The 27,217-nt window shown below is 45.2% G+C and overlaps 1 protein-coding gene across 3 annotated transcripts in view; it reads left to right on the top strand.

Moving 5' to 3' along the window:
* PHACTR3 (phosphatase and actin regulator 3) overlaps window positions 1-27,217 on the top strand; it is a 101,663-nt gene that overhangs the window by 51,608 nt on the left and 22,838 nt on the right. For 2 of the 3 annotated variants that reach the window (XM_068207974.1, XM_068207976.1), the window contains exons 2-8: window positions 1,909-2,070; window positions 2,880-2,957; window positions 7,776-7,958; window positions 12,371-12,574; window positions 16,283-16,547; window positions 17,540-17,787; window positions 21,352-21,505. In XM_068207974.1, the coding sequence (XP_068064075.1) occupies window positions 1,909-2,070; window positions 2,880-2,957; window positions 7,776-7,958; window positions 12,371-12,574; window positions 16,283-16,547; window positions 17,540-17,787; window positions 21,352-21,505 (1,294 nt within the window). The remainder of the gene's footprint in view (window positions 1-1,908; window positions 2,071-2,879; window positions 2,958-7,775; window positions 7,959-12,370; window positions 12,575-16,282; window positions 16,548-17,539; window positions 17,788-21,351; window positions 21,506-27,217) is intronic. The other variant, XM_068207975.1, reaches the window with a different exon arrangement.

Here is a 27,217-nt window from a genome sequence, read left to right as displayed (position 1 = left end):
CAGAGCCAGTAAATCAACTTCTTGTTTAATCCTCACTTCCATGTTTGACAAACTCCTGGCCTGGGAGGAGCAGCAGTGCAGTCTGACAAGGAGCAGGGACAGCTGAGCTGAGCTTGTCCCTCTCCACTGCAGCTCCCAGGGACAGGGCTCTGATTCACAGCCTCATCTGCAGCTCTTTGGAGATGAGCTAATTTCATGAACATTTCTATTTCCACTCAAGAGGTGTCACAAGAAATGACCAAATGCTATTTCCTGAGGCTTCTATTACAGCTTTAAAGTGATCATAATAGCAAATTAATAGGAGATCTGCTCTGCCATTTTCCATTCTCATTGCTATTGCTGTAATCAAGAGCAGCTCTAATTCTTCAAAGCTTATTTCTGTGGTACTTCTCATTTTTGAATACGCTGCTAGGAAAGGAGCAGAATATCTTGGCACTCCAGCTGTGGTCTGTAGGCTACTGCCTTCCTTCTGTGCAAGGCTCATTGCTATTTTCTGCTCTCAACTTAATAGTGACCTCCAAATTGTAAATTATAAATATCACCTTGGTAGGCACCATGAGTTCAAAGGAAAAAAAAAATTACTTTAAATCTCTTGTAAATTAAACCCCCAGATAAACTCAGTAGAATGAGAAAAATGGTGCTCTAAATTCAATACAAAGAAAGAGAATTTCACGGGGCATGTATGATGTGTGTGGGGAATTGTTACAGCTTTTCTCTGCTCTAATAGTTCACATAGCCAAGTTTTGTCTCCACTGAATGATTCATCTCTATTACCAGTATTTTCAAAATTAAATGGAAGAGGAGGAATGTGTTGATTCCCCTGCTGTGTTTAATAATCTTCCAAAAATTGTTTCCTGTTTACTTGGAAATCCCCACCTCCATGCTGTGATTTAGGCATTTTCACCCTGTTAACTTAAAAACAAAGCCTAGAAGATGCTGGATATGTATGATCTTGCAGTCATAAAGCAATTTATGATAAATGTTGCTGTTCCAGAGAAAAATTACTTGGAAATGTACATATGTTCATATCTTCACATCCACAATTTAAATCATAACTGGTTGTTGGGAAAAGAAATACAAATTGCTGCTCAGTTTTTATTTCTGCAACAGGTCTGATGGCAGCTTCTCTTTCAACAATGACTATACTGGTGCTGTAATGCAAATCTCATTAAAGACATCAATAGCCCCATTTAGGGGACTGTCCCACTGTCCTCCATGGCACTGGCTGGCACACAACTGTGAATACTCAGTGGGTATTGTTTCATGCAACACTTGTCTATAAGCAAAACTTGTGGTGCATTTTCAAGGAAAATTATTAAAAATACCTAAATTGATTTTCCAGCTGAAGCATTATCTCTGAATTCCTGTGGCTTGGCTGGACAAAAAGGAAAGAATTTTCCCCTTAGCTTTCTCAAGGAATAAATTTTCACAGTAGTTCTGAGATTATACTTACATAGCACATATCAAACAAACTCTTCTTTTATATAAGATTTGCATTAGCTCACAAAAGTCAGCGTGTTCTGTGTTAGCTCACGTGAAGAGTTCATTTAAAAGACAGCAATATCCTGTGACCCAGGAACAGAACTGGTATCAGGGGATTCCAAAGGGATCTGAGCTCTCTCACGCTTCCTCTCAGCTTTTCATAAAAGTCTGCATTTTCCTAAATGAGCATTACATTGATGTGATTAACTGGAGGCCACGTGAGCCTGATTTACAGATGTGTTAAACTTCCACTGCTCCTGTTAAAGCCATGGGGAGCTCTCAGCTCTCCTGGTTTCAGGAGGCTGTGGCAGCTCCCTGCAGCTTTTGGGGGGAAGTGGCACCACTGCCTTGTGAGCACCTTTGCCTGCCCTTTGCTAGTCACTGTGGGGTTTTGTCTAACAGGTTTTTCCTCTCTCTCCCTCTCAGATGAGATGGAGCAGTCCCCTGCAGTGCGTTCTGACTACTTGGTCTCAGGGATTCGAACTCCACCAGTGAGGAGGAACAGCAAACTGGCAACACTGGGCAGGATCTTCAAACCGTGGAAGTGGCGGAAAAAGAAAAATGAGAAGCTAAAGCAGACATCTGCAGGTAGGCTGAGAACAGGAGAGGGATGCTGCACAGCAAAGCTTTCATGGGACATGTTAAAGGTGACCTGAGCCAAGCCCAACTCAGAGATTGCAGCATTCAACAGATTAATAATGTTTAAGGGGCCCATATAGGCTGACTTCCTATATAACACAATTTAGTACATTTAGAAGGAAAGGTCAAAATATGAGAGTGAATCACAAGCCTTGCCCCCAGACTGCTTTCCATGGGCTGTGCCTTCTCCACACAGGCTACATTTATGGCCTCAAGTATTGTCACCCCTTTTATTTGGGGTGAAGTTTATATAGGTCACAGTAACATGATGAGAAGTGACAGGAGGAAGCTGCAGCATGTGAAATGCCTTCCCTCAAGCAGCTGTGTCTGAGGGGAAGGAGCCCAGCACACAGCACAGCATCCTCTCACTGGTCTCCAGGCTTGTCCTAGGAGATCAATACGGAGACAAAGTCACTTACATTTTCCTAAGATGGGACAGTGCAGTTCTCTCCACTTGCCTCTGTATCCTGTGGGAATGTCCCAGTGGAGGACACTGTCCAAGGCAGTTCCAAGGGGCTCTGAAATCCCCGTGACTGCACTCAGAGTGATCTGACAGCACCTCACATCATAAACCACAGCTTTACATGTGGTGATTTTAACAAAGAGGCACAAACAGCTGACCAATCCATGCTCCCCAAAACAAAATCCTTGCAGTCCTTTCCAGGAGTTGAGACTAGAGGGAATTTCCATGTTGCCTCTTTCTCACCCCATTACATGTCTGCTCTGCTGGTGCTGTGTTGTGCCACTACTTTGTGCAGTGCTGGAGAAGAAGATGACAGCACGGCAAGGGAAGGATGAACTCATTAAGAAAGGCCTTCTGGAGATGATGGAACAAGGTAAGTAAAAATTCTTAATTTTTTTTTTTTTATCAGAGGCTCTTTCAGGACAGTAGGAAACACATATTTGCAGAGAATAAACAAGCAAATGAATAAAAACCTTCAATCCAAACAGAGAGGAAAACTCAGTGTCTGAATTTAAGGCTTGTCATCTTTCAAGCTCCTCCCTGCTGCAATCAATCCATGTAGTTTAGTGTTTGATGCTCTCCCATCTTGAATGTAGCTCTGCCTTCCCTTGGTTTACACGTGCTGCAGCCTGAGCTGGTACGTATGTTTTACATAATTGCTCTAAACCCAGCTAAATCCTTCTGCCAAGAAATCCAGCTCAAGCTGGATAAATATAAACTTCAACATACAGATGCAGTCAGCTAACATGAACAACCTATGTATCCAGATCCCATTAAATGATCCTAATCTGATGTTTTCAGCTGTTTTTCCAGTAAACCAAGTTTGTGATGTAACATGTTACCAGTCTGCCTGCTTTTCATTCCCATGGAAAAGTGAAGCATTTAGTGGAGTAATTTCAAAGCTTGCCTGAGTACAAACCAGAAGTCATGGAAGGAAAGATGATAAAGTGTCAGAAACACTCACAAAGGACATGGTTCTTGTGCCCCAAAGCCCTGACATGCTCAAGGGAGACACAGATCTGGGTGACTGTTCTGTGAGATTAACTGAGCTCCCAATGTTATGGACAACATCCCAATTTCCATTTCCACCTAAACTGAGATAAACCCCACAAATCCATCTTTACTTTGAAAGCATCATAGCAGAAAGTACTGTCATGAAAGAGGACTGGCCTTTTGAGTTTGATTAATCTCACAGATAGAAGTTATGTTATTGGAAAGTAGTAATTGAGTTTCTTTTGTATAAAACAAATGCCATGCTTATAAATAACCCCTGGGACAATACTCAGTGATGCCATGCTGGAGTGAAACAGAGCAACTGAAGAGTCAGAAAAAGCGCATTTTAAACAGGAATATTTTTTTTCCATGGGAGCAAAGCAATTTTAATAGTATTCTGTTGGGTATATTTTAAGCTTTATATTTAATAATCCATCAAACCATTCATTTATTCTAAAATGGAAGTTCTTAGAAAGTTCATTTTTAATTCTGTCCATTGAAGTCTTCGTGTCTCTCATCATTCTAGATAATTACTTGTCCTATTAGCATATTAGCATTACTGTATATATATGATCTCCACTAGGAGCAGGAATGTTCCCTATAATCCATTAATTTGAAGACATGCATTTCCCCAGCTCTGCAAAAAAAAACCAGTAAAATAGAACTTCTGTAGAGCACATTAAGAGGCAATAATGAGGAATCAATAAACCTCTTGCATGCATAAAGAATGGTTGGAAGGAAAAGGTGATGCCAAGCAGCAGGATCATTTTAACAAAATTAAAATAGTTGAAATAAATATAGTCCAGTGAGATGAGAGGACAAGCTGTGCTTTTAACTAGACAGCTGCAAACAGACTGCTTACCTGTCTGCAGGAAAGTTGCCTGGAGCTCCTATAAACATCACACAAGTTTCCAGTGCCTCCCTGTGCCCAGAAAGGGAAGAATGGATCACAGCTGAAGGACATTGCAGCTGCCTGCAAGTTATTTTTCTTTACAGAGTGTTGTGAATCTCCAGGGTTATTTTATTGTATTAGTAGAAGCAGCTTATTAACTGGAATAAAAACTGACCCAAATAATTCTCAGTAAATGATTAGTGCCCTACTTGGACTGTGCTGAAGTGGCAGCAGTTTCAAGCCTAAGTCCTCATTTATGCAGATAAGTTGCAATTGTCAAAGGAGCAATACTGTGCTAAAAGACTACAGTAAATCCTCAAATCCCTCTATTCCATCAGGCTCTACTCCACTTCCAGGGAGCTGGTTCCTGCTCACTTTCATAAACAGCCCAGCTGGGATGATGCTGCAGCCTGAGAAGCCTCATGCATTTGCAGTAGGTGCCACTCAGACCTGTAGCACAAGGCCTGTCAGCAGCGTCTGGCAGTGGTCCTGGCAGTGGTCCTGGCACTGGTACTGGCTCTGGCAGTGGTCCTGGCAGTGGTCCTGGCACTGGCCCTGGCCCTGGTACTGGCCCTGGCAGTGGTCCTCGTACTGGCCCTGGCAGTGGCCCTGGTACTGGCTCTGGCACTGGTCCTGGTACTGGCCCTGGCAGTGGCTCTGGCAGTGGTCCTGGTACTGGCCCTGGCAGTGGCCCTGGTACTGGCCCTGGTACTGGCTCTGGCAGTGGCCCTGGCAGTGGCCCTGGCCCTGGTACTGGCCCTGGCAGTGGCCCTGGCAGTGGCCCTGGTACTGGCTCTGGCAGTGGCCCTGGCAGTGGCCCTGGTCCTGGTACTGGCCCTGGCACTGGCCCTGGCAGTGGCCCTGGTACTGGCCCTGGTACTGGCTCTGGCACTGGTCCTGGAACTGGCCCTGGTACTGGCCCTGGCACTGGCCCTGGCAGTGGCTCTGGCACTGGCCCTGGCAGTGGCCCTGGTACTGGCCCTGGCAGTGGCTCTGGCACTGGTCCTGGTACTGGCCCTGGTACTGGCTCTGGCACTGGCCCTGGCACTGGTCCTTGTACTGGCCCTGGCAGTGGCTCTGGCACTGGCCCTGGTACTGGCTCTGGCAGTGGCCCTGGTACTGGCCCTGGCACTGGCCCTGGCAGTGGCCCTGGCAGTGGCCCTGGTACTGGCTCTGGCAGTGGCCCTGGTACTGGCCCTGGCACTGGCCCTGGCAGTGGCCCTGGTACTGGCCCTGGCAGTGGCCCTGGCACTGGCCCTGGCAGTGGCCCATGTGGCTCTGAGTTCTTCACAGGGCTGGTGCAGGATCTGCAGGATTAGCCCAGGGTGAATTGCACCGTCGCTGTGAGGGTAGTCAGTCACCCTGGCAGGTTATGTCACCCTTTCTCCTCACACAGCCCCCAGTCCTGGCTGGCCTGCGCCACCTCTGTGCCCTGCTCCTCTGTGGCTCTGCTCACACAGGGCAGATGCCAGCCTGCCCCTGGAAAACTCCTGAAATGCAGCTTCACTCTGGGGAACCAGCTTAACTCCCTGAGAGATGACGTGGGTCTGGCACACAGTGGGGTTCATTCCCAGCAAAGTCACAACCCTGCTCCTGGTTACCTTGCAATGCTGAGGGCTGGGCTTCTCCTTCCTCTTGGAGCTGAGGTCTGTGCTTTGTCCTGTCTCCAGACCATCTCTAAAATACAGTGTTGGGACCCACTGGCACCAAAGCCGCACACCCACTTTGATGTAAGCACCAGCTGATCCTTCCTGCCCCAGAACATGGCTGTTGTGAGTCTCAGAAATGCTCAAAGAGGAGCCTCTTCTGCCTGCCATCCCTTCATCACCCCCTGCCCTTCCAGGGGCCAGGATCTGGAGGAGCCATGAAGGAGTCTCTGGCTGTAGTTCCACTGAGGCACAGCTGCCTGTCCCGAGGGTGTGAGGAGTGTGCAGAGCAGAGTTACCTTGAACACATTTAGGGAGCTTCCCCCTCGATGTCTGTCCCCTTTGTGAGCTCGAAGCTGCTCAGGTTTACCTGTGCTTACAGCTCTGGCTAGGGGCTGCCTGTCAAACCACGCGGGCAGTGGTTCATACACCCATGATTATGTACAGGCTGCCTTCACAATGAGCTGAAATGTAGGCAATGAACTTTTCCCCCTCCCCTTCCCTGTATCATAGCAACTGTGCTACTGCAAGGGCTATTTTAAGAACAGTAACTTTTCACCAAACGTGATTATGAGGCAGACTGAGTGAGCTCAGTGTGCAAAAAATACTGCATCCCTTCCGCAGCATCTCTAGGCCAAAATCTGATACCCTCACCCGAAAGCACAAGAAATTACCCTGCAGATTGTCAAAATAGCATCAAAAAGAGGTAACTGTGAATTTTGCTATTTTAAATCAATGTTCAAGGAACTTGTCATGATAGCATTGCAAGAAAACACAGCCCTGTCAGGAGCTTCCAGAAAGGAGTGTCCAGGGCTGAGAAGTACAAGCTGGGAGGTGAAGGGTGGACAGCAGGAGCATCCATCAGCATGGAGAGCTGCCCAGGGAGGGAAGTGATTGCTTTCTGTGGTTTGCAACAGTGATGTAGATCTTGTAAATTCTACGGGAGTAAAAGGGTAGTTGGTATTCTGAAGACTCTTGCCTGAATAAGAGAATACTAGAAAAGCTTCAGTCATCAAGATGCGTACAGCTGCAGGGATCACTGGCACAAAAATCTTTCAGAGTAAGCAAAGGGAGCAGTTTCTAGGTCTGCATGAGGAGGGATTTGAATTTCTGATCAGCTCAGTCACACAGGATGCACTTTTCAAAGCTGAGTAACTAAAACTCTGCTAAAAACCTGCAGCTTGGTAGGGAATATGAGCAGCCTTTCCTTCCTCCAGCATTGCTGGATGGCAGCGAGTCGTGCACAGAGCCTGACACAGCCCAACATGTCAGACTCACCTGGGAATGTGCTACACCACAGGCTCTGCTCATGCAAGGAAGGAATTGCCTTCTCCCAGAGACCTCTGATTGCCCATTGCTCACCTCCCACATGGCAGCTACTTCCAGAGCACAGTGGACATTCACTGAGGCAGCTGGATGCCCACAGAAATAGGTGCCTCCTTGAGAAACCTGAGTGGGTTTTTGTGTCCAGATGGGCTGGTGCCCGCAGGACTCGCATTACAGGTGGTTAACACAGAGATCAGGTGCTGCTCTCGGAGAAGTCTCAGTCCCCTGAGCATGAGCAGCTTTAAGATTCACTCTTCTCAAGAGGATAGTGGGTGGGGCGTCTCAGCTTTCATTGCTCATGGTTTAGTTAAGGTTAAATAATGTGTTGTTTTAGATACTGAAGGCAAAGCCTGCAGTGGTGACGATGGCACGAGGGTGACGCAGAGCGAGGCTCCAGCAGCTGTGTGCCAGGCACTCACCTCAGAGAAGGAGCAGCAGGAGACCCCAACAGCAGCCACAACGAATGTGACCTCCTTTGGTGAGGAGCTGCACTTGGATGAGCTGAAAGAAGATGCAGGTATTGGATAGAAAACGTCCTAAAAAAACTATGAAGTGTTATAAAAATATTTCTGCAGAGGGTTCGAATACATCATTGCATTAAAGGGTCAAAGCACCTTGTTCAGCCCAGCCCCACATTAGGTTAGCAATTGGTACTTAATAACAGTGATTTTTGAGACTTCTACCAAGCTGAGGAACTACACAAAGCTTGGCATGATGAGATTAGTTGAATTATGAGATGATCCAGTCTTGGCATGGTGCCCCTTTGGTATCAGCAGCGGCTGCTGTGAAGATGAAATAAGCTTCTCTTAAAAAAATTTCTTAAACTTCTGTGCCAAGCCTGAATTTATTAATCCTGGCTCAGGAGAACAGTGTCAATACACAGTCCACACTGTCCATGTCACCACTCTGTCCCCAGCATGCTGCTAACACCAGAGGAGGTTGATACCAGGATCAGACATCAGCTAAGCCAGGCTCCTTTGGTGCAGCTCTGCTGAGCATCCATGGCAGCACTTCCTAGGGACTGAAGCAGGCAGGCACAGCCCAGCAGCTGGAGGGCTCCATTCACCTACTGCCAACCAAGAAATACAAAGCTGCAGAGATAATGCTTTATCCTGCTTTGTGAGGACTGTGCTGTGGTGATTTTGGATCTTCCTGCCCTCTAGGTAATCTTCACACCTTCTCCATCTGCCCTGGCTGCCTTTTGTTCTCTGTCCCACCCCTTCAGGCCCTGCTTTCTTGGGGGTCCCAGCCCCTGGCTGCTTCCACCCTCAGAATGGAAATCATTCCCTCATCAGCTGAGGCAAAACCCACTCATCTCCCTGTTCTTACAACAACTAGATCGAATCTTGATCAGATTACAGGTTTCTTTTCTTCTTTCTCTAGTCTAGAGCATTTAATTCTGTATCACTAATGAAATTTCTTTCTGAACTTCTAATTCTTACCATTGGGACATACTATTGTGGAAAGATAGCACGAATAAGGTGTCATGTGTTTAACCTTATGGCTCTGCATAAACTCATAGTGTCATTTAAAATTTACCTTACAATGTGTCCAAAATCATGTACTGAAGCTTTCAAAATAATCCACATTTCTTAGGTCTCTTTCCCTAATCCTAGTTCCTTTCATTGTCTCCCTGAAACAATCTTTCCTGTCTTCCGTATTTCTTTTCTTCCATTTTTTGAGGTGTCATTTTCCCAGGTTCCACAAAAAATAACAGTGGGATTACATTCTCCTGTCTCCTTAGTCTGAGAGACTCCTATTGGTAGGAAGTCCTTCTGGCACTCCTATTGGTGGCCTCTGGCTTTTAAATTAATTATTGCTGATCTATCTTTATGTGGTTGTTTATCCCTGTCTGTACATCCTAGCGTTCCTATCTCTAGTGGGTGCACCTGATGGAATTAATTGGGTGGGAAAGCTCTTCAAAATTGTCAGTGTGCTGCTAAATTTATTATAATGTCAATTTTTTTATAACATTTGCCCTTGGGCTCAATCTAGGCCTAATGCAGTGGGTGTCTTTTTAGAGAGTCACATGAATAAGTGACCAGCTAGAAACAAAATGAACAGATTTGCTTTATACCCAATGTGTTCTATGTCATCCTGAGGATGTGGGATAAAGGCCAAGGAGGGGAAGAGGAGAAAACACAATCTGCAGACTTCATGTTCATGTTAATACACAGAAAAGGAGCAGCCAGGGCACAAAGAGGGCAGTTTTTCCCACCTGACCTCGCCAGTGGGCTTGGGGACAGTCCCCAGGGGAGGATTTCTACCTGCTAATGAGATGGCATTTTGACAAGTGGCACTCCATGAATAATTCTAGTGCTGAGCACTTGGAATACTTTGAGCAGGATAATATTCACTCTGCAGTATGAAATCTGTTAATGGGTTTGTGTGCTCAGGACTCAGGTCTGCCTGACACCACTCCCAGAGCAGGGTGGAGTTCAGGACCCAAAAAGCCTGGCTGGGGCAGGGAGGGTTTGGGATCCACCTTCTCTGCAGCAGAGGTCCCACTGTGGCTGCTCCTCTGCAGCTGTGCCAAGCAGCCCCTCCTGTCCCACTGATTCCAGGGGAGCTGCTGCCAGGGAAGGCATTGCTCCTCTCAGGGGAATGCACTCAAATCTGACTCATTTTCCTCTCCAGCTCCTAACATCTTCTGGGGCTCTTGATCTTTCCCTAATGTAACCCATTTGTGACTCTGTTTTTCCCTTCCTCTATTACACATTTTGTCTCCTGTGCAGTGGGCACAAAGACCCCAGTGATGTCACCCTGGAACAAGGCATTTCCCTAGACGTACATTTAAAAAAAAATATTTCCTTCTAGAATACACATAACTATGCCATACAGCAGCTCTCCTGTCATGACAGATTTCACAAGAACTCCTGGTAACGATGCATATTTATTCTTTCCTGTCTCTTTTGAATGATAAATACTCATTCCTCCCCTTCTAGGCACACTCATTAATCTGTTTGTCAACAAATTAAATGCCATTATCTTGCCAATGCTATTGTTTCCAACTGCCTGAGTGCCGTGGTGCCTCCCCACACACTCTGAGCACGAGGCTGCTGAATGTTCATTAATACAGAGAGTTGGAATTCCCAACGAGACACAAAACTGAGCCAAGGAAAGATTTGTGATGCAGCAGCTGTGGGTGCCACTGCAGTGACATTTTAGGAGATGGCCTAGAATGGTTTGGAGGGAAAGGTGCTCTGGTTAGACAATCCAGAGTGCCCAAAGGAGTGGGATTTGCCCAGGAATTTGGACTTCTCTCATGTTCTGCATGACCCCAGCTCTGGATCCTCAGCACAGGAGGACATGGAGCTGTTGGAGGCCCAGAGGGCCACCAAAAGAATCAGAGGGATGGAACACCTCTCCTGAGAGGGCAGTCTAAGAGAGCTGGGGACAGCCAGCCTGGAGAAAAGAAGGCTCCAGTAAGATCTTGTTTCAGTACTTGAAGGGAGCTTATAAAAAAGATGGAGACAAAGTTCTTGATAGGGCCTGTTGTGGTGGAACATGGGGCAATGCTTTTAAACTGAAAAAAAGGAAGATTCAAGCTAAATACAAGGAATAATTTTGCTATAATGAGGGTGGTAAAACACTGGAACACACTGCCCAGAGAGGTGGTAGATGCTCCATCCCTGGAAACATTCAAGGTCAGGTTGGATGGGACTCTGAGCAATTTGATTTTGTTGAAGATGTCCCTACTCATTTCAGGGGATTGGACTAAATACCTTTTAAGGTCCCTTCCAACACAAACTATCCTATGATTCTGTGCTTAGGAGAGATTTAAACACTGATCTCCCCATTTGGTTGAGTGCTTCCCCCCTCTGGGGTAGGAAAAATAACCCTCATGGCTACTGCTGAGCCCAGAGTGGCTGGAAATGCAGTTTGGAGGGAGTCTGGCCATGGCTGGGTCAGAGCCAGCCTCCAGGCTTTCTGTGGGTCCCTCACCTGCCCAGGCAGAGACCAGGACACGTAACATGAAAGCCCAGCAGTGAGGCTCTGTGTGAGTCTGGGCACTGCCAGGGCAGTTGTATCTGAGCAGAATTCAAGGATGCTAATTTTGGACTTCATCACTGAAATTCCACCTGTGTCCTGCTTCAGCTTCATGCCTTTCTGGATCTATTCCCCTGTGCCCTCATCACAGCCTGGTCAATTTGATGAACTGCTCAGTGATTCAGCCTGCACTAACTTTCACAGCTAAGTGCTTTTGCCATCCGTGCAGAGGCAATCCTGAAATGAGCAATGCTTCACCATCTTAAACTAGGGCTTTGGAGACTGATTTCTTTTCTTAAGTACTTCACCAATTCCCTGCTCCACTCTAACTGCTCAGATCCAATTGCAAACCTTTTTTGTGGCAGGTTCTTTTTGGTTATCAACTTTAACCTCAGGAAATGCTCAACAGCTCTGGAGTCAGATACAGTAAAAGAAGACTCAGGAAGCAAGTTGAAATCATGTATTAAAAAAGACAAAAATCATATTGGGAAAATAAACACACATCAACTATTGGAAGGTCAGTTTTAGGTGATATTCTGGGTTTGATGCTCCTTGCCCTTTGGCTGTGTGTTCCTAGACAGAAGAGTACTCACCCAGGAACTGTGCCACCACAGCTGTGTGCTCTAAGATAATTCATTGCAGTGCTCAAAAGTTGCTTTGCCTTGCTATCTTCATTATTAAAAAAGGGGAAAAAGGCTTTAGGGAAGCTCAGCAGTTTTCTCAGGAACATCAAAACTAACATTTCCTCAATATCCTTGTACATTTTATTCTTCACCTTCCCTGGCTGGTTGGCTGTTTCACACAGTTGCTTTCACAGTGGAAAAGAAGTGTTTCTAGCTGTGTGCCATGTGTTCAGTTTTTGTGAATGTTCCTGGCATTATCCCCTGGCCTATCATTATTAACTCCATGTTCCATTAATCTTACTCATCTTCCCACTAGCCAAGAAACCTTCAGCACCCACGGAAGAACTGGAAGATGACAGCCTGCCAGCATCTGAAGACAGTCCGCAAGCCTTACTTGTACCTGAATCCACAGATTCCCCCCAGAAGCAGACAGAAAGAAACCCAGCACAGCTTCCCAGCCCTCCATTGCTCCCAGCTCCACCACCTAAGGCAATTTCCAAAATCACCAAGAGCATCACAGGTCAGTCATCACTGCTCAGTAAAGATTTACCCATCCTTGATCTGTTGTTCACCTCCACAGCACTGTCAAATCCTTTTCTCATGCCTGTTTTGAAGCCCCAAACTGCTGAGAATCACTCAGTTATACTGAGTGAGCAGTGACCATGTCTGGTTGTCTGATAACAATGCACTGATATTTGTACTTCACATATTAATCTGAACCTCTCAGAGGATTATTTGTTGTGAGTCTACAGCACTAAACACACATAAAACAAATCAAACCAATTGCAAACATCTGCTGAATCCCATGCTCATATTGATATGCCATAAAACACAAGGAAGATTTAAATGTTTTCATTACCTGGACTCCCCCTGGAGAGCTGGACAGCAGCCAAAATCTAGTTCAGGTCAAAGGTTCTGCAGAGGTTTCTGTCTGAAGGGTTTACTCTCTAGGGCAGGTCTAAACTAGAGCTGTGAAATCTGCTGTGAAGAGTGATACACCTGGCAATCCTCTGTGCCAGACTTTATTGAACATTTCCAAAAGCAATTCCCCTGGGCCTGATTTTCTAATGTATTGCCAATGTTGTTACATTTCTCAACATTCTGGCACTGCAGAAAGGGTGCTAAAATGAGAATGATTTTAGTTGGTTCCAATTTCAGGGCCCCTACATATGGTAAATGCAGCTAAAAGGGTCTTATTGCAAATGAAAATCAAGTCCTGACATCTAAATGTCAGACCTGTTGGATATTTAGACTTTTAAATGACAGCCATTATGTGAGCCCTGATTTGCATCCACACTCATCATCTGGCACAATGAGCAGGGTTTTCAAAGTCACCAGGAAACAAAACATCAGAGGGGTTCTGTGTGTGTGACCGGGGCTTAGAGAAAATATTGAGGTTTTTAGTCTCTTTGAAGAAAATTACAAGTATTTGTTTCCCATGGAAACAATTCATACTTTGTGCTTAAAAGCTGTAATAACTCAAGTGGGAGGTGGAGTCAAAATGGTATTTTAGTGCTCTTCAGGAGCTGCTGTTCAGGTTATTTCACTGTTCTGTGCTTTGGGTGAGGCTCAAGCCTCCCCTTCCACCCTGCAAGAAGAACAGGCAGCCCCAGGGCCCCCTGCCTTTGCTCAGCTGAGGAGAAGGCCATGCTTGGCATCAGATGTATTTGGAAACCTGACCCACGCAGGGTATAGAGATTACACCTCCACCAAGCACTTCAGAGCATTTAGAGTTCACATATTTTGCTGCTTAACCCAAGTATTTCCTGTAGCATCTGACATATTTTGAGTTTTGGTATTTAATTCTCATTTCCATCTTCCACAAAGAACAACTTTTAATTTTCTCAATGACTCCTGTAACTCTATACCCTTTTCCAGTAGTGATTATACATGTTTATTTTTGTGGGGATGTGGGGGCAGTGCTAAGTTAAAATTAAACAAATACCGTCAGTGAGTGAGAGGAAATACAAAAGTGTGGGGAGAGAGAAAGGGCAATTATGAAAGAAAAGGAAGATGAAGAGGTTGAAAAGCTCTTTTGTGTTTAGTTTTTTCCCCTCCCTTAACAATGCTAGGGATGCTGTCAGCAGAGGAGTGAGGAATAAGTCAAGCACCAATTAATCAGAGAGAGGAGGAACAGGGCAAGGTGCCAAGACATCACTTTGCAAGATTATTCACTGAACATCTGTCATTAGGACAAATAATGTGTGATCTCAGGAATTTCTCAATATTGTCCAAAGCTGCGATGAGGATGAAATTGGCCCTTGACCTGTTCCAGGAACGAGCTGGTGTAAAGACAAAACAAAGTCTTCTCTTTCCCTGCTTTGGGGTTGAGCTGAACCCTGGCTCTTGCTCTGAGGAAACACAGACACCCTCTCTCTGTCTGCAGAGATAAAGTGGCTCAGGAGGTGGTTTGTCCATCCCCTCAGGCCATGAATCACTGTGCAGCAATTGAGCAGAAATCAATTTATGATTTATGACCTGCCCATCTCCACAGCAGCACAGAATCAAACCCCTCTTGAGTACCAAACCCAGCTTTGCTCAGCAGAGCTTGGCTGTCTCCTGGCTGGAGCAGCACCCTGGTCAAGGCAAGGAGGAGCTCTGGGGTGGGAAGGTGGCTCGCGCACTGCACATCAGGCACTGACTCTTGGAGCAATGCCCCTGAGCCTTCAGACTCCCCAGATCTTAAACAGGGTAACTTCTGGGCTAGTTTGAATAGAAATGAACAAAGCCATTCCTAAGGGTTCTGGGCTGGAGGGACAAATACCCTCCAGAGGTGAAAAACGTAATGTTAGACCTTCCTTACAAGTGAGATTTTGTTGTGGATGCAGCTCTCCTCACTGAAGGATGCTCTCCTCCTCACCCCACAAATATGAAAAGAGACCAGGCTTAGTGTTGCCACACTCAGATTTTCAGTGTTTGACTTTGGTTATGATTTCAGGAGCTCTTCCGAAGGAAACTTAAGAAAATGCATGGTTTTGGTAACCCTTATGCAGGATGTTGGTTCTGAGAGGAGATATTTAATAACTGAAGTTAGTATTTTTTACCCTCTCCAGTTTTCTAGCAAGTTTCTGCTAACTGGAACCAAGTCCTTGTTACAGCACTACTTCAGGATAATCCTGGCCTGAGCAGAAGATTTTCTCTGCTATGAATTGAAGGATTTATCTCCAAAGGAAGAGAATAAAAAGGAAATATTACATGTAAAAGCATGTTTGTACCAATGCTGCGCAAGCTGTGCCAGTTTATATTCCTGTGTGAAGCACTAGGTGGCAACAAGGGACAAGAAATACTCTGGGATGAGGAGCTCGAATTGCCTTTATCCACCCAGCCCGAGCTGCTGGTGTAAACAACCCCATGTGCCAGAGGCATGGGACACGGATGTAGGGGAGGGGGAAAGGGGAAGAGGACTGCAGAACAGAAAAACTAATCAGCATCTTCTCCAGGCCAGATGTTCAGTTATCCTAAGGGATATTGTGCGAAACCACCAAATTTTCAACCAGGGAAACATCCACTGTGCCCCAGACTCAAATGCTAGGAGATGTATAAATCACTCTAAATGTGTAACTCTAATTTCAGACAAAAGGTTTACATTGCACAGAAAATAGCTGAATCTGGGGCTAAAAAGAGATTAGATTGCCCCACCCTTCTTTTTTCTTGTTAGTGCTCAGTACCCCATCTTTCATTTGTAGGTCATTTGGCAAGTTTTGCTGTGCAAACATTATCCTCATATTATAATGATTTTGGCATTTTCTCCACGGGCATATGAAAGACAGAGGTCTGGGCTGTGCAGCAATCACAGAGGAGCAACTAATAGACACTGGTACATTTTGTCCAGACTCAGAACCACAGGGCATAAATTTTAATACAGTCTGCCAGAGACCAGCGGAGAAAATGCTAGATTGGAAAGCCACCACAGCCCAAGCCTTCGGTGGTTAGGAGCAGCAGTGTGGGCAAGCAAAAATGCAGTGGTAGGCTGGGAGAAAGGAGAATCTGATCCTGTGAGAAAGAGGGGAAGTGGGAGAGGCATTTGTTTTGCTAGATTTAAGATCTGAAGTGGTGCAGCAAGAGCCTTTTGAACTCAGTTACTCAGCCAGTTACCTCACAGCAAGAGCAAAACATCACCATTTATCCTCTGTTCAATACAACAAATTAAGTTCAGTGCAGACTCTGCGCAAAAAGAACAAAACAGAAAAAGCATTGCACAACCTCTTCCCCTCTTGTGTTTTGACAGCAGGAAGTGAAATGGACGATCCAGCCATGAAATCTCCTCCTTCCACCATCCTGAAGAACTATGTCATTGTGGGTTCCTCCCAAATCTCAGGACAAGCTGCCCTCTTCCACCCCTCTGGCCAGAAAAGCTCCGAGCCCCATGGCAGAGGCCAGGTAACAACGCCCACCGGTTCCCCTCACCTGGCTGCCGTTCATCTGCCTTTACCTCCCAGCAGAGTCATTGAAGAACTCCACAGGGCTCTGGCCACCAAACACCGGCAGGACAGGTACCTACAGCCTGCAGGCACAGGGCTGCATGAGGACACTCATCCCACCACTTCATTCTTCTTGGAAAATGTTCCTATCCTCTTGTTAGCGTTTTAATTGCTGCTACAGCTTGGGTTTGCCTTCCTTGTGGTGTCACTGCTTGGAACAAACATCCCTGGTTAAAGCGCTTCATTTGGCAGCTATTTCATTGTATGTTCTTCCTCTGTAAGGAGGCTACTGTGGCACAGGAGTAGGTTTTCAAACAGGGAGAATCAGGTGATAGTCCTTGATCTACTGCAAAAGAAAATCTTCCCCACAAGATAATGAGTTAGAGTAGCAAAGGCACATCATGCTCCAAGTACTCTACACATGAGAAATGCTGCAATTTCTGTGTCACATGAGAAATGCTGCAATTTCTGTGTCTCTTGGCTGACACAGGAGCACATACAAGATCCATTTTTAATACAAATGTTTTTGTGGGAGTACATTGGGTGCTTTATCTGGGTTTCATTATAAGTCCTCCTGTGGATCAGAGGAGGACAGAGATAACCTTTGCCATCCCAGAGCTTTGGAGTGAAGCTGGTATAATTTCTCAGTTCCCTAACAACTACTGGCCCAGGGACCAGAATCACATGATGTCGTTTCCAGGCCCTGTTAAACCTTTGTCATGATCATACAATATCATATGAATGGTCATATTTCATGCCATGCATGTTTTACATTAGAAGGATATGTTATTGTGGGGTTTTTAATCACTACAGTGTATCTTGTGACCATATATCAAAGAAAAACATTATTCACCACCCATCCATGTCTCTTTAATGGCTGAGACAGGAAAGTAGATCCACATTAGCCATTCTCAACTTGAAAAAGCCGTCCTGTGTTGGTCCATGCCAAACTCCCTGCCATGCCCTTTACCAGCTATGGGACTTTTTCTCATTCTCATGTAAGTTTCTACTGCAGCAATAAAACAATCTTTGTAAAATCTGGGCTGTGCATCTTCCACCCATAGCTTCCACGGAAGAGAAAGCAAAGGCTCTCCAAAAAAAAGGGTGGATGTCCGTCCCTCGAGAACGTCGAGTATGGAGCGCAACAAAGAGAAGGAGAACTCGCTGAGTTATGGCAGTGACTCAGAAAACAAGAGGAACTCGGTTAAAGAGTCAGATGAGAACAAAGAAAACATGATCATGAACTCAGAGCTCAACGAAGAGTCTGTTTTTTATCAGGATGAGGAAGTTTTGAACGACTCTGTTATTTCTGGTAAGCAAAGTCACTGTGTTACAAAGATAACTCTCACAACCGAAGGGAATGCTCTAAAGGCAGCAGAAAATATTGGGAAGGATAAATTTCTCTACTGTCACATCAGCTTTTTGAAGGAACCCTGGTGAAAAGCTGAAGTTAAATTGGAGTCACAGTGATTGTGACTGTCCTCCAAGTGTTGCACACTGAGGTGTATCACTGTGCTTTACCCTCTCAGTTACTGGTGCACCCTGGGGCTGCTCTGTATGAACAGCAGCACTCCCAGACATCCCCCTGTGAGCAGTCAGAGCTTTCTGTACACCCTGTGCCAATGCTGGCCGTGTTCTGGAATTGCAGAACTATTTTTCCATGCAGTGATGGTACATGGAAAAGTGATAGAGACCAATCAATCTAGGAAGGACAAACATGTAGAGAAAATATCTTAAAAGAATAAAATGTCTCTCCATCTGGTCCATTTTACCCCTTCTTGAGACATGTGGGGAATGCATTTTATAATCCTGTGTAATTATTTAAGTGAGCTTTGGCAAAACAATCAGCTCTCATTAGAAAATTTGTCATTCAAGGTTTTTAATGTTTTCCATGTTAGCAAGACAGATTCAGTCTGAAATGAATCCTTCACTCTCTTCATGAATGCATTAAAAGAAGGCAGGCAGAAACAATTTATCAAAAAATAATTGTTATAGCAGATGAAAGATGAATTTTAAAATGTGTCTTTGAAAGCATGAGCCAGCAGACAGGACATGAGTTCTGCTGCTGTATCTTAAGACACCAAGTAACAGAACAGACCCCTGAGGTAAGGCAAAAGAAAAGAGTCCCTTGCCTAATTGCTGTTCATTTAAGGTTAGCTTAAAACACAAAAAACACCTTTTAAATTCTACCTTTTTTTTCCTGTCTATGTATGTAAAAGTGGCCTCTTTTGATAAAAATTCTAAGAGCTAGAGACAGCCAGGCAAAATATACATCATCCCCTACGAGCAAAACCAAATCTGAATATTTAACTATTGATGGTGAATCTCTCTATATTTAACAAGTAATTATTCATTATTATGATGATAGGAGGGCACTGGTTATTGTACAAGTTTCAGTGATATCTAGAAGCAGCTCTGGGCTTTCCACAATAAGTGCTGGAGTTTTGGAAAATACCTGCAGTTGAAGGACAGTACTGGGGATGGCTGAGGCCCCCTGAGAAAAACAGAGCTGCTTTAAAGATATTTTGGCATTACTGTGGCTGCAGCAACACTGCTGCTTGGCACAGAGGATGCTGAGCTCTGACTGATAGCCCAGAGAAAGCTGGGACATTCTCAAGGCATTTCTGGTGTGGAGGCACTGCTGGTGCCAGTGTTCTCAGGGACAGCACCAGAGCAATTCCCTTAACATCTCCAGATTCCTTCTGGTTTGAAGAGATCTGGGCTGGTTTTCAAGTCAGGGAGTAAAACTATCCATTAATGCTGAGCTGCTTTACAGTCCCTGTCCTGCCTTAGCAGTCACCTGCTCTGCCGCTGCCACCACCACAGGGCACAGTGCCACAGCCCTGGGGCTACAGGGAGGTACAGACACATCACATAACTCTGGAAAAAGTGAGGAATTATGCCTTGGTTTTCTATTCCTACTCAATAAATCATTATTTGAAACCTCTGAAAATGCAAGGCAAGATGAGCTTAAAAAAAATGTTACTAGAACATAGCTCACAACTGATAACTGGTGCAATCAAGATCTGTCCAACATCAGGCAGTGTTAGGATTTGCTTTTTGATTGATAGAACAGTGAATAGGATAAAATAACAGTAAACATACAGGAAATTAAATGCCATGAATTGACTGAATTTGAAACAGGGAGTTTTTCCAGGAACCTGCAGCCTGAACATGAAAAGGGTGTGAATTTCCCAAGCATTCCTTGTTGACCTAGCTGAGGTGTGATAAATCTCGAAACAATTCAGCCTGAGATAGATGGTCAGGGGCCAGACTGGCTCTGAATGTGCCTGACTGACTAAGAAAAATAACCCTTAGAAAAAGAATACTTAAATAAGGGTGTTTGCAGGTCCAGTTTCTACTGAGGTAGTGATCAGGAAGGAATTTGTCTCAGGGTGCTGAAAATGTATGTGGAGAAGAATAGCTTGGGGCTTTATTTTCTCTTTGTTCTCTAGTTTTGTTTTATTCATGCCCTTATTCTCTTTTAACATATAGATTTTGCACATATACTTGCATTTTAACCTCTTCTGGTAAATGATGTTTCATTATGAACAGTCCACCTTTGATTGACAGAGGGTGCTGACACTGTTAATTAGGATTTTGACCCCACTTCCTTTGAAGTCAATGACAAAAATCCTATAGATTATATCACTTTCCATGCTCCCAAGGTGCCCTGCCCTGGACACTCTGCACTGGCCAGTGCTGCAGCTCCTGTGGACACACAGAGCTCCTTGTCCACAGAAACCTCCTGACATGGCCAAATTCCTCCTGTGACCTCTTTAAAATCCTCAGGTGAAACGGGGAGTGTGTGCAGGGATTCCCAGGAGTTTTCTAGCCCTGAATGTCCTTCAGGTTGTTTCCAGCAGGAATTCTGTTGGTTCCTCTGCCCCCACTCCCAGCGTGGTGAGAAGCCCTGTCAGAGTCCCCAGTCTGGGGCTTTGTGAGCCAACTGCTTCTGATGGAGTCAGATATTCAGTTAGCAGAAGGCTCTGTGTGGCAGCAGCCAAATCATTTCACTTCCCTACCCATCTGTTAAATGTATATCTGCTACTTCAGACAGGGCTGTGTGGTTCAATTTAATTAATGCTTGCAACAGACTGTGAGAGCATTCAAGGAAGGTGCTAAATAAGGGCACATCTTTTTAGGCTCCAAAAGGGGTTTTGAGCTGAGTATGGTTTCTGAAAAGTTTAACTTTAGATCAATGCAACTACCAAGAGATTTTTCACTGCTCACACAGGGAGACCAAAATTACTGTGCTCCACTCTTTCCAACAGGTAAATGTGGGAAGAAGGCTGTACAGACTCCTCCCTCTGCATAAAGAAATTTGAGATCAGTAGTGATAATAAAAAAGGAGGTCCACAGATCCCTAGCAAATAAAACCCCAGTATTTGGGAATGAGAAGCTATTTAGGATTTAGAATCTTGCCAACCTCCAGAGCATCCTTTAAAAAATAGACTTTAATCCTATCTCAAATGCCAAACAAAAATACCAATTAAATGTCATTTTCTTTAAAGATGAGGTGACCTTCTCTAGAAAAGGTGAAGCATTAAATTTAAAAAAAACTCAAACACTTCAAAGCAAAAAGGAACCAAAACAAATTAACCTCCTATTACACACCATGCTTCCAAGATGAAACAAAGATTTAACTGCAGTTCCTGCATGCCCTGAGGAATATGTTCCCTCTGCATTTTCAGTGCTTTTGCGTCTGAGCCCTGCTCAGCTGCAGTGCTGCTTTTTGACGTTAATGTGTACAACTGCTCCTTGCACAGCACCACACAGATCACTGTCACTCTGTGCTATTCCTGCTCTCCAGAAGTTCCTGTTTCATCCCCAGGAGCTGCCTTTCTAATAACTTTCCTTTCAATGCATGTCCCAGGTACTTTGCCAAGAAAATGCAAGAAAGAACTGCTGGCAGTAAAACTGCGGAACAGACCAAGTAAGCAGGAGCTGGAAGACAGGAATATTTTCCCAAGGAGAACAGATGAGGAAAGACAGGAAATCCGGCAGCAAATTGAAATGAAACTCTCAAAGTAAGTGTTGTGAATGAGAACAGGGAGGAGCCTCCCTTTACAATGGAGCATCCTCTGAGCCCTGTCAGAGGCACTGCCACCCACCCCCAGGTCTATTGCCTGCAGGGAACCATCCACAAACCAATACACCACATTTACAACTGTCAGTCAGCCACAGGAGAAAAAGTTTTAACTCTCTCTTCAGTCAGGATTGCCTGAATTTCAAGGGAAAACAAGACAGAAGTCAGTTTGGGAGACAAAATCCTGCCAAATCTACCTGCAGCTCTGCTGCTGCAATCAGGATTTGGAGGTCCTCCAGGAAACCCAGTGCTTTAACAAAAATAGTAGTATAATTATTCATCAACCAGTTTTGGCTTTGTCAACTCGAGCTGAATGTGAGGACAAAGGCAGTTGTTGGAGCTGCGTATTTATTTGCCCAAGGAAAAGCTGCTGCACTGGCAGCTGCACTGGTGCCTTAAGGTAGAAGCAGCATTGCCCTCACCTGGGGAAGGTGCCTGTGTAAGTCCAGCTGCAGGCACAGCAGGGATGCTCTGGTTTGATCAGTAACCAGGGCAACAGGGGAGAGCTGTGAGAGAAACAGCATCACTGTGGTGTGCAGCCTAAAGCAAAGACTGAAGGTAACTGGGAGGCTCAGACTGCACCATTTGGGTTTTGTGTGTGCTTTTTTTAAGGGCTGCATTTGGATATCTGCAAACATGAATATTTTAGAGGAGACAAAGTGGATTGTTAAATAATCTGTGCTGTGCTGCCCACACAGGGACAGCGAGCACTGCTCACCGCCAAAATGCTTGGAATCAAATTGAGAAACATGCATAGAAATTCATTTTCAAGGCTTATTAAATATTAAATATCTCAAGCCTCTCCTGAAGGAAACATTTATTGATATTTAGACTAACTCATTCATGTGCATGCTTTTGATTAAACTTTACCTCCGGGGACAGGGAATTAGAACAAATGTGTAGATCAGAGCACAAGTCCTAATGGACCAGAGTTTATGGAGAACATCTCTCCCTTCACCACTCCTGCCCTCACCTAAGGAACGAGCTGCTGAGGGAACACAGAGGAGGTTTTGGGTGCCCTTCATGGTGCCCCTGCAACAGCAGAGATGGAGTTATGGTCCCTCCAGTCTCCATGACTGCACAGCAGCACTTTGCACCCAAAGGGGAGCAGTGCTTTGTGCCAGGGGCTGCACAACTCAGTGCAGGTGGCAGAGCCTGCCATAGAAAATATGATCATCCAGACAAGCAGAAAAGATCTCCCTACAATGTGCATTGAGTTCCAAGAGTTAGAGACGGAGCAGATGAGAGCTGTGTCCCATTAATACCCATCACTTGAGGAAGCAAAGATGGGCCTTGATCACCCTGACCTTGCAAGCTTTGTGCATGCAGTTCAGGGAAATACTTCACATTGCACCCCAATATCATTAATTCCATTATTTTGGCCATTTGATAACGCATGGGATCTCTTCATATATCAAGAGCCTAATATGATTGCTTTAAAATACACAAAAAATGGTTTCCATCCTACTGCATCCCTAAAACCAATTCAACCATCACAACCTATTCACTGAATGAGAAGATTGTCATACCCAGCCCCATCTCCTATTGCTGAAATGCCTACAAGGTGACATCTCTTTTCAGCCCTGCCTGACTTCTCTTAGTCTGAAAGGTCTGATGGAATTGCAGTTTCAGGTGCTGTAACTACAGCCTTAATTCCTTTTATTTTCATTTACCATTTGTCTTGCTTAATAATGAGACTAAAGAAATACTGTAAGGGATGCATCCCTAGAGTCAAATGTCAGTACAAGGACTTGCAGAGGACACTGCTGGGCAGGTGAAAGGGGCTGGCCACCACCAGGAGGCAGGAAATTTGCTGTGTGTAGGTGAATGCAGCTAAGGGAGCCTCCCCTGCCTGCTGTGATCTCATGAAACAATCTGGGGTGCAGCCCATCAGTGTCACTGGTGATGTCTAGAGGATGGCTAAAAGCCATCTTTGTTCCAAGTGTTGGAAGTCAGGCCTTAATTTGGTTCCTTCTTCCTGGAACGTGGAGGATTGAGCGCATTTCGGGGAACAGACGGCGCAGAGATTGCTGGAATAGCCAGGAAAAAAGGCAAAACAGATTGGGAGCAGTCTCCCACACAACTTCCAGCACATATGTGCTGGCAGAGCTCGGCTCAGCTCTTAACTCATCCACCAGAATAGAACATGACCGTGCAAACAAGCTCAGGTGGTGGATGAATGCAGGAAAATATTTACAACACCAGGAAAAGCGAGTGGGTGTCCAAAAATCCCAACAGCCAACCAACAAAGTAAAAGTGAATTCTGGCAAAGGCCAGAGGCCCTAGAGATACCCGTTGGAGCTTCTGACTAGGACTCACCCCACGAAATCCAGGCCACACCAGAGCCCACACTCAGAGCAGAGCTTGGCTCTGGTGTGGAAATGAAACCAAACTGGGAAGAGTGAAATTCTTGGATGAGCTTTTGAGGTGTTTGCACTCATTCATTTCACTGGTACTTGTGCAGCACAGTCTCTGTGTGACAACTTGGAGGTTTATAGCTAAGGAATGTAGTGCTGGGGTGGGAAGTGCTGCCTGGGAGATGGGATCCAGTAGAAATGTCTGTTCTCTCCAGGGCTTTGCCACTACCTGTGCAGAAAGGAGCAGTACTGCTGCTGCAACGGCAACACTTAGATAACAGCAAATCAGGAATCCACGTGTACCATCAGGCTATAGATCTGTGTTTAGCACAAAGAATGATCTGTGGGCAGATTAGCAAGTAGTTATTCAATGGCTGACTGCATAAGAATGGCACATAACCAGGCAGTTGTTAACAGGGTCGATATTTTTCAGCACAATTGCAGGGGTTTCATGGTCTGTAGCTGTCTAGCAAATTGCCTCAGCCCCACAGCTAACACAGCCTCGCTCTGTACTCTGGAGAGAAAGATGTACTGACATAGATAATGTGCAAAATACACCAAATAATGGTGTTTATATAGCTTTAAAAATGGGGAGACAAAAGAATAGCATCCTCTCAAAACCACTGTATTATTTAAGCGGTTCTGGCTGTAACACATTTCAACAGCAGCTGTGAACCTGCTGAGAAAAGCTACTCTGCTATCACTCTGATGGGTGAAGTTTATGAAGTCAAAGCTAAAACTCCTATTTTCCTTCACCTTCTCACTCATTCCATCTCAAAAGGGAGATTGGGAAATTCTGTATTTTGAGACAAATTCTACTTTTACAGCAGTGCAAATCTACTGACTTCAGATTTATTATTGACTGACAGCGGCGTGAGGAGAGATTCCAGGATTCATTTATGTGCATCACTGCTTTTGAAAAGTGTATTTCCTCTGTTTCATGCTCCCAGCCAATTTAATCTACCACTTGTTGCCGTGGAAACATGGACTTTTCCCTCCTCCTCCCTCCAAAATGGCAGTATTCCAGTTTTCACCATGCTGTAGTGCTTCTCTTACTAATCCATGCATCCCCAGTGCCCCAGAGCATGGTGAACTCTTGGAATACTCTACTGTGCATCAGGCAACAGGGCTCCCAACAGGTCTTGGTTCCAGTATTATGTGTTCAGAGCACAGATATTAAGCCCTCGATGGAATTCAGTGAGTTGAGAGCTCTTTGTGTCACTAGGCAGAAAAGACACGATTGTTTGCAATATCTGCTTCCTGTCTCACAGACACATGTTGTTCTATAAGGGGTTTCAGCTGAAACCTGGGGGAGTAAAACACTTCCTAGACTGAAGGGTGACTCAGGGGAAGGTTGTTTAATTAAATTTGATATCTGGCTGTTTAGAAAGTGGATGTTTGAAGTGCTTGTGCTTCTTGGGAACGTAACCATAGTTAAAGACATTCCAGTATAACTTAATGTCTCAATGAAAGTACAAATTCCTTGAAAAGATTATACGTGTAATATTCACTTCATGTACTGCTTCACCTGTTCTGATATTTGTACAAGTACATATGATGCGTGAAGTGCCACTTCAGAGATGATGGGGACAGGAGTTAAATACAGAAATGTGGGCAGAGGAGTCAGACAGGAAGAACAAAGGGGGTTTGTACACGGAGGAACCAGAACTTGAGCACTTAAAGCTGATCTTTACCACATTGAAAACATTGGCTTGGGGAAGTGGATGATGCTGGACCAAGGTTTCCTGGCAACAAAAAGTGAAGAGGAGACATCTTTATTCAGTTGTTACCACATCTGGACTCTGTAGGTGTGGTGCTGCCCTGAGGTTCCTGGAGAAGCATTTTCGAGTTGACTCACCCAGGAACTGCAGATGTAGCTAAAAGCACACCCAGATGAGACCCTGGTTTGTCCCTCAGGTAACAGAGTGTGAAGTCCACAATGCTGCTGGGAGACAGAACAATATCAAGCAAAAAGCACTTCAGAATGGCAGCCTAAAAGCAAAACAGCACCACAGCTCAGCACAGAGCACTCACAAAGACAGTTTCACCTACTGACAGCACAAAAGCTGTGCCATGTTTCCCAAGGACAGCACGTTCAGTGCCACTTCTCCACAGAAATGTCTCAGGACAGCTTTGCTCACTGAAAAGGCATCATCAGCCCTTCAGACTGAGACACTCAGCAGGGAACTGGGCTGAATGCACAGAACTTTGGGGAACATTTTGTTTAGATTGACCAAGTGGTATGTGGGTAAATGTACAGACTACTGGTAGTCCTGATGCAGAAGTTGAGGAGATGCTGAACTGAGCCCAGCCTAAGCTCACCTGGGGATTAGCAAGATTTTTTTGATGAATCTCCAACTGTGCTCCAACTCCCGGTCACTGGACTAAAAACCAGGGAACTGCCCTAATTTCAGAAGGCTGGGAAGACTTGACACAGATTCATTCAAGAGACAGAAAGGCAGGGGGGCAGGTACAAAGGACAGATCAGCTGTCAGCACTAATTAGCTGTGTACAACTGAATGCATTTCATTACTGGGCAGGAACCATCCAGGTAAGTATCTTGCTGATGCTAAAAATAACCCCAGCAGGCTCAGTGTGGGCGTGTGTGCAAGGCTCAGCTCCTCACACCAGACAGGAGCTAAATATAGAGCCACATAGAGCCACAATTGAATTCTGTGGGTGTGGGGGAGCCAAGGGAGTCTCCTGTCTCCTCGCTCTGCTCCAGCAAGATGTGATGCAGCTGGGGGCTGCTGTCAGATCTGCTCATGGCTGCAGGGTTTTATTAGGAGCGTGCACAGCACCCACATGCTCAGTGAGGATTTGGGATTTTTTTAATGGTTTAATGGTTTGCCCCTTTTCAGTTATGGCCTCTGCTTTTCAGGCTATTGTAAAGAAAGATGATGTGAGGGATGGAGGGGGGAGCAGTAGGAAGAATGGAGGAGGTGCAAGTGAAGCTGAGATTTTTTTTTTTTGGTGCTGCCTCCAGGGTTAACAAGTCCAGATTCCAAGGCCTGAATATTCCCTATGCTCTTCCTTGGTGTCAGGCAGTGGCACATAGCTGGAAACCCTGCTGTGAACACAGTGACAAACAGCACTGGCCTGGTCAAGGCTGGGGGTTAGTGCTTGCTGCCAGAGTTCCTGAGACAGCCTTTGAGGGTAAAAATCAGGAGGAGAGGGAGAAGACTCAAGTGTCATTAAGGTCTCCAAGCAAAGTCCAGCCTCCTGTTTACATGGCTTTTCAAATCCAAGGGAGATGCAGTGCAGTTCAGATAAAGCACTAGAGAGGGTTCAAGTGC

Source organism: Anomalospiza imberbis, chromosome 17 (genome assembly GCF_031753505.1).
Source record: "Anomalospiza imberbis isolate Cuckoo-Finch-1a 21T00152 chromosome 17, ASM3175350v1, whole genome shotgun sequence".
NCBI lineage: Eukaryota > Metazoa > Chordata > Aves > Passeriformes > Viduidae > Anomalospiza > Anomalospiza imberbis.
The sequence above is the reverse complement of the archived record's forward strand: the minus strand, read 5'-3'. Positions and strand labels throughout refer to the sequence as shown.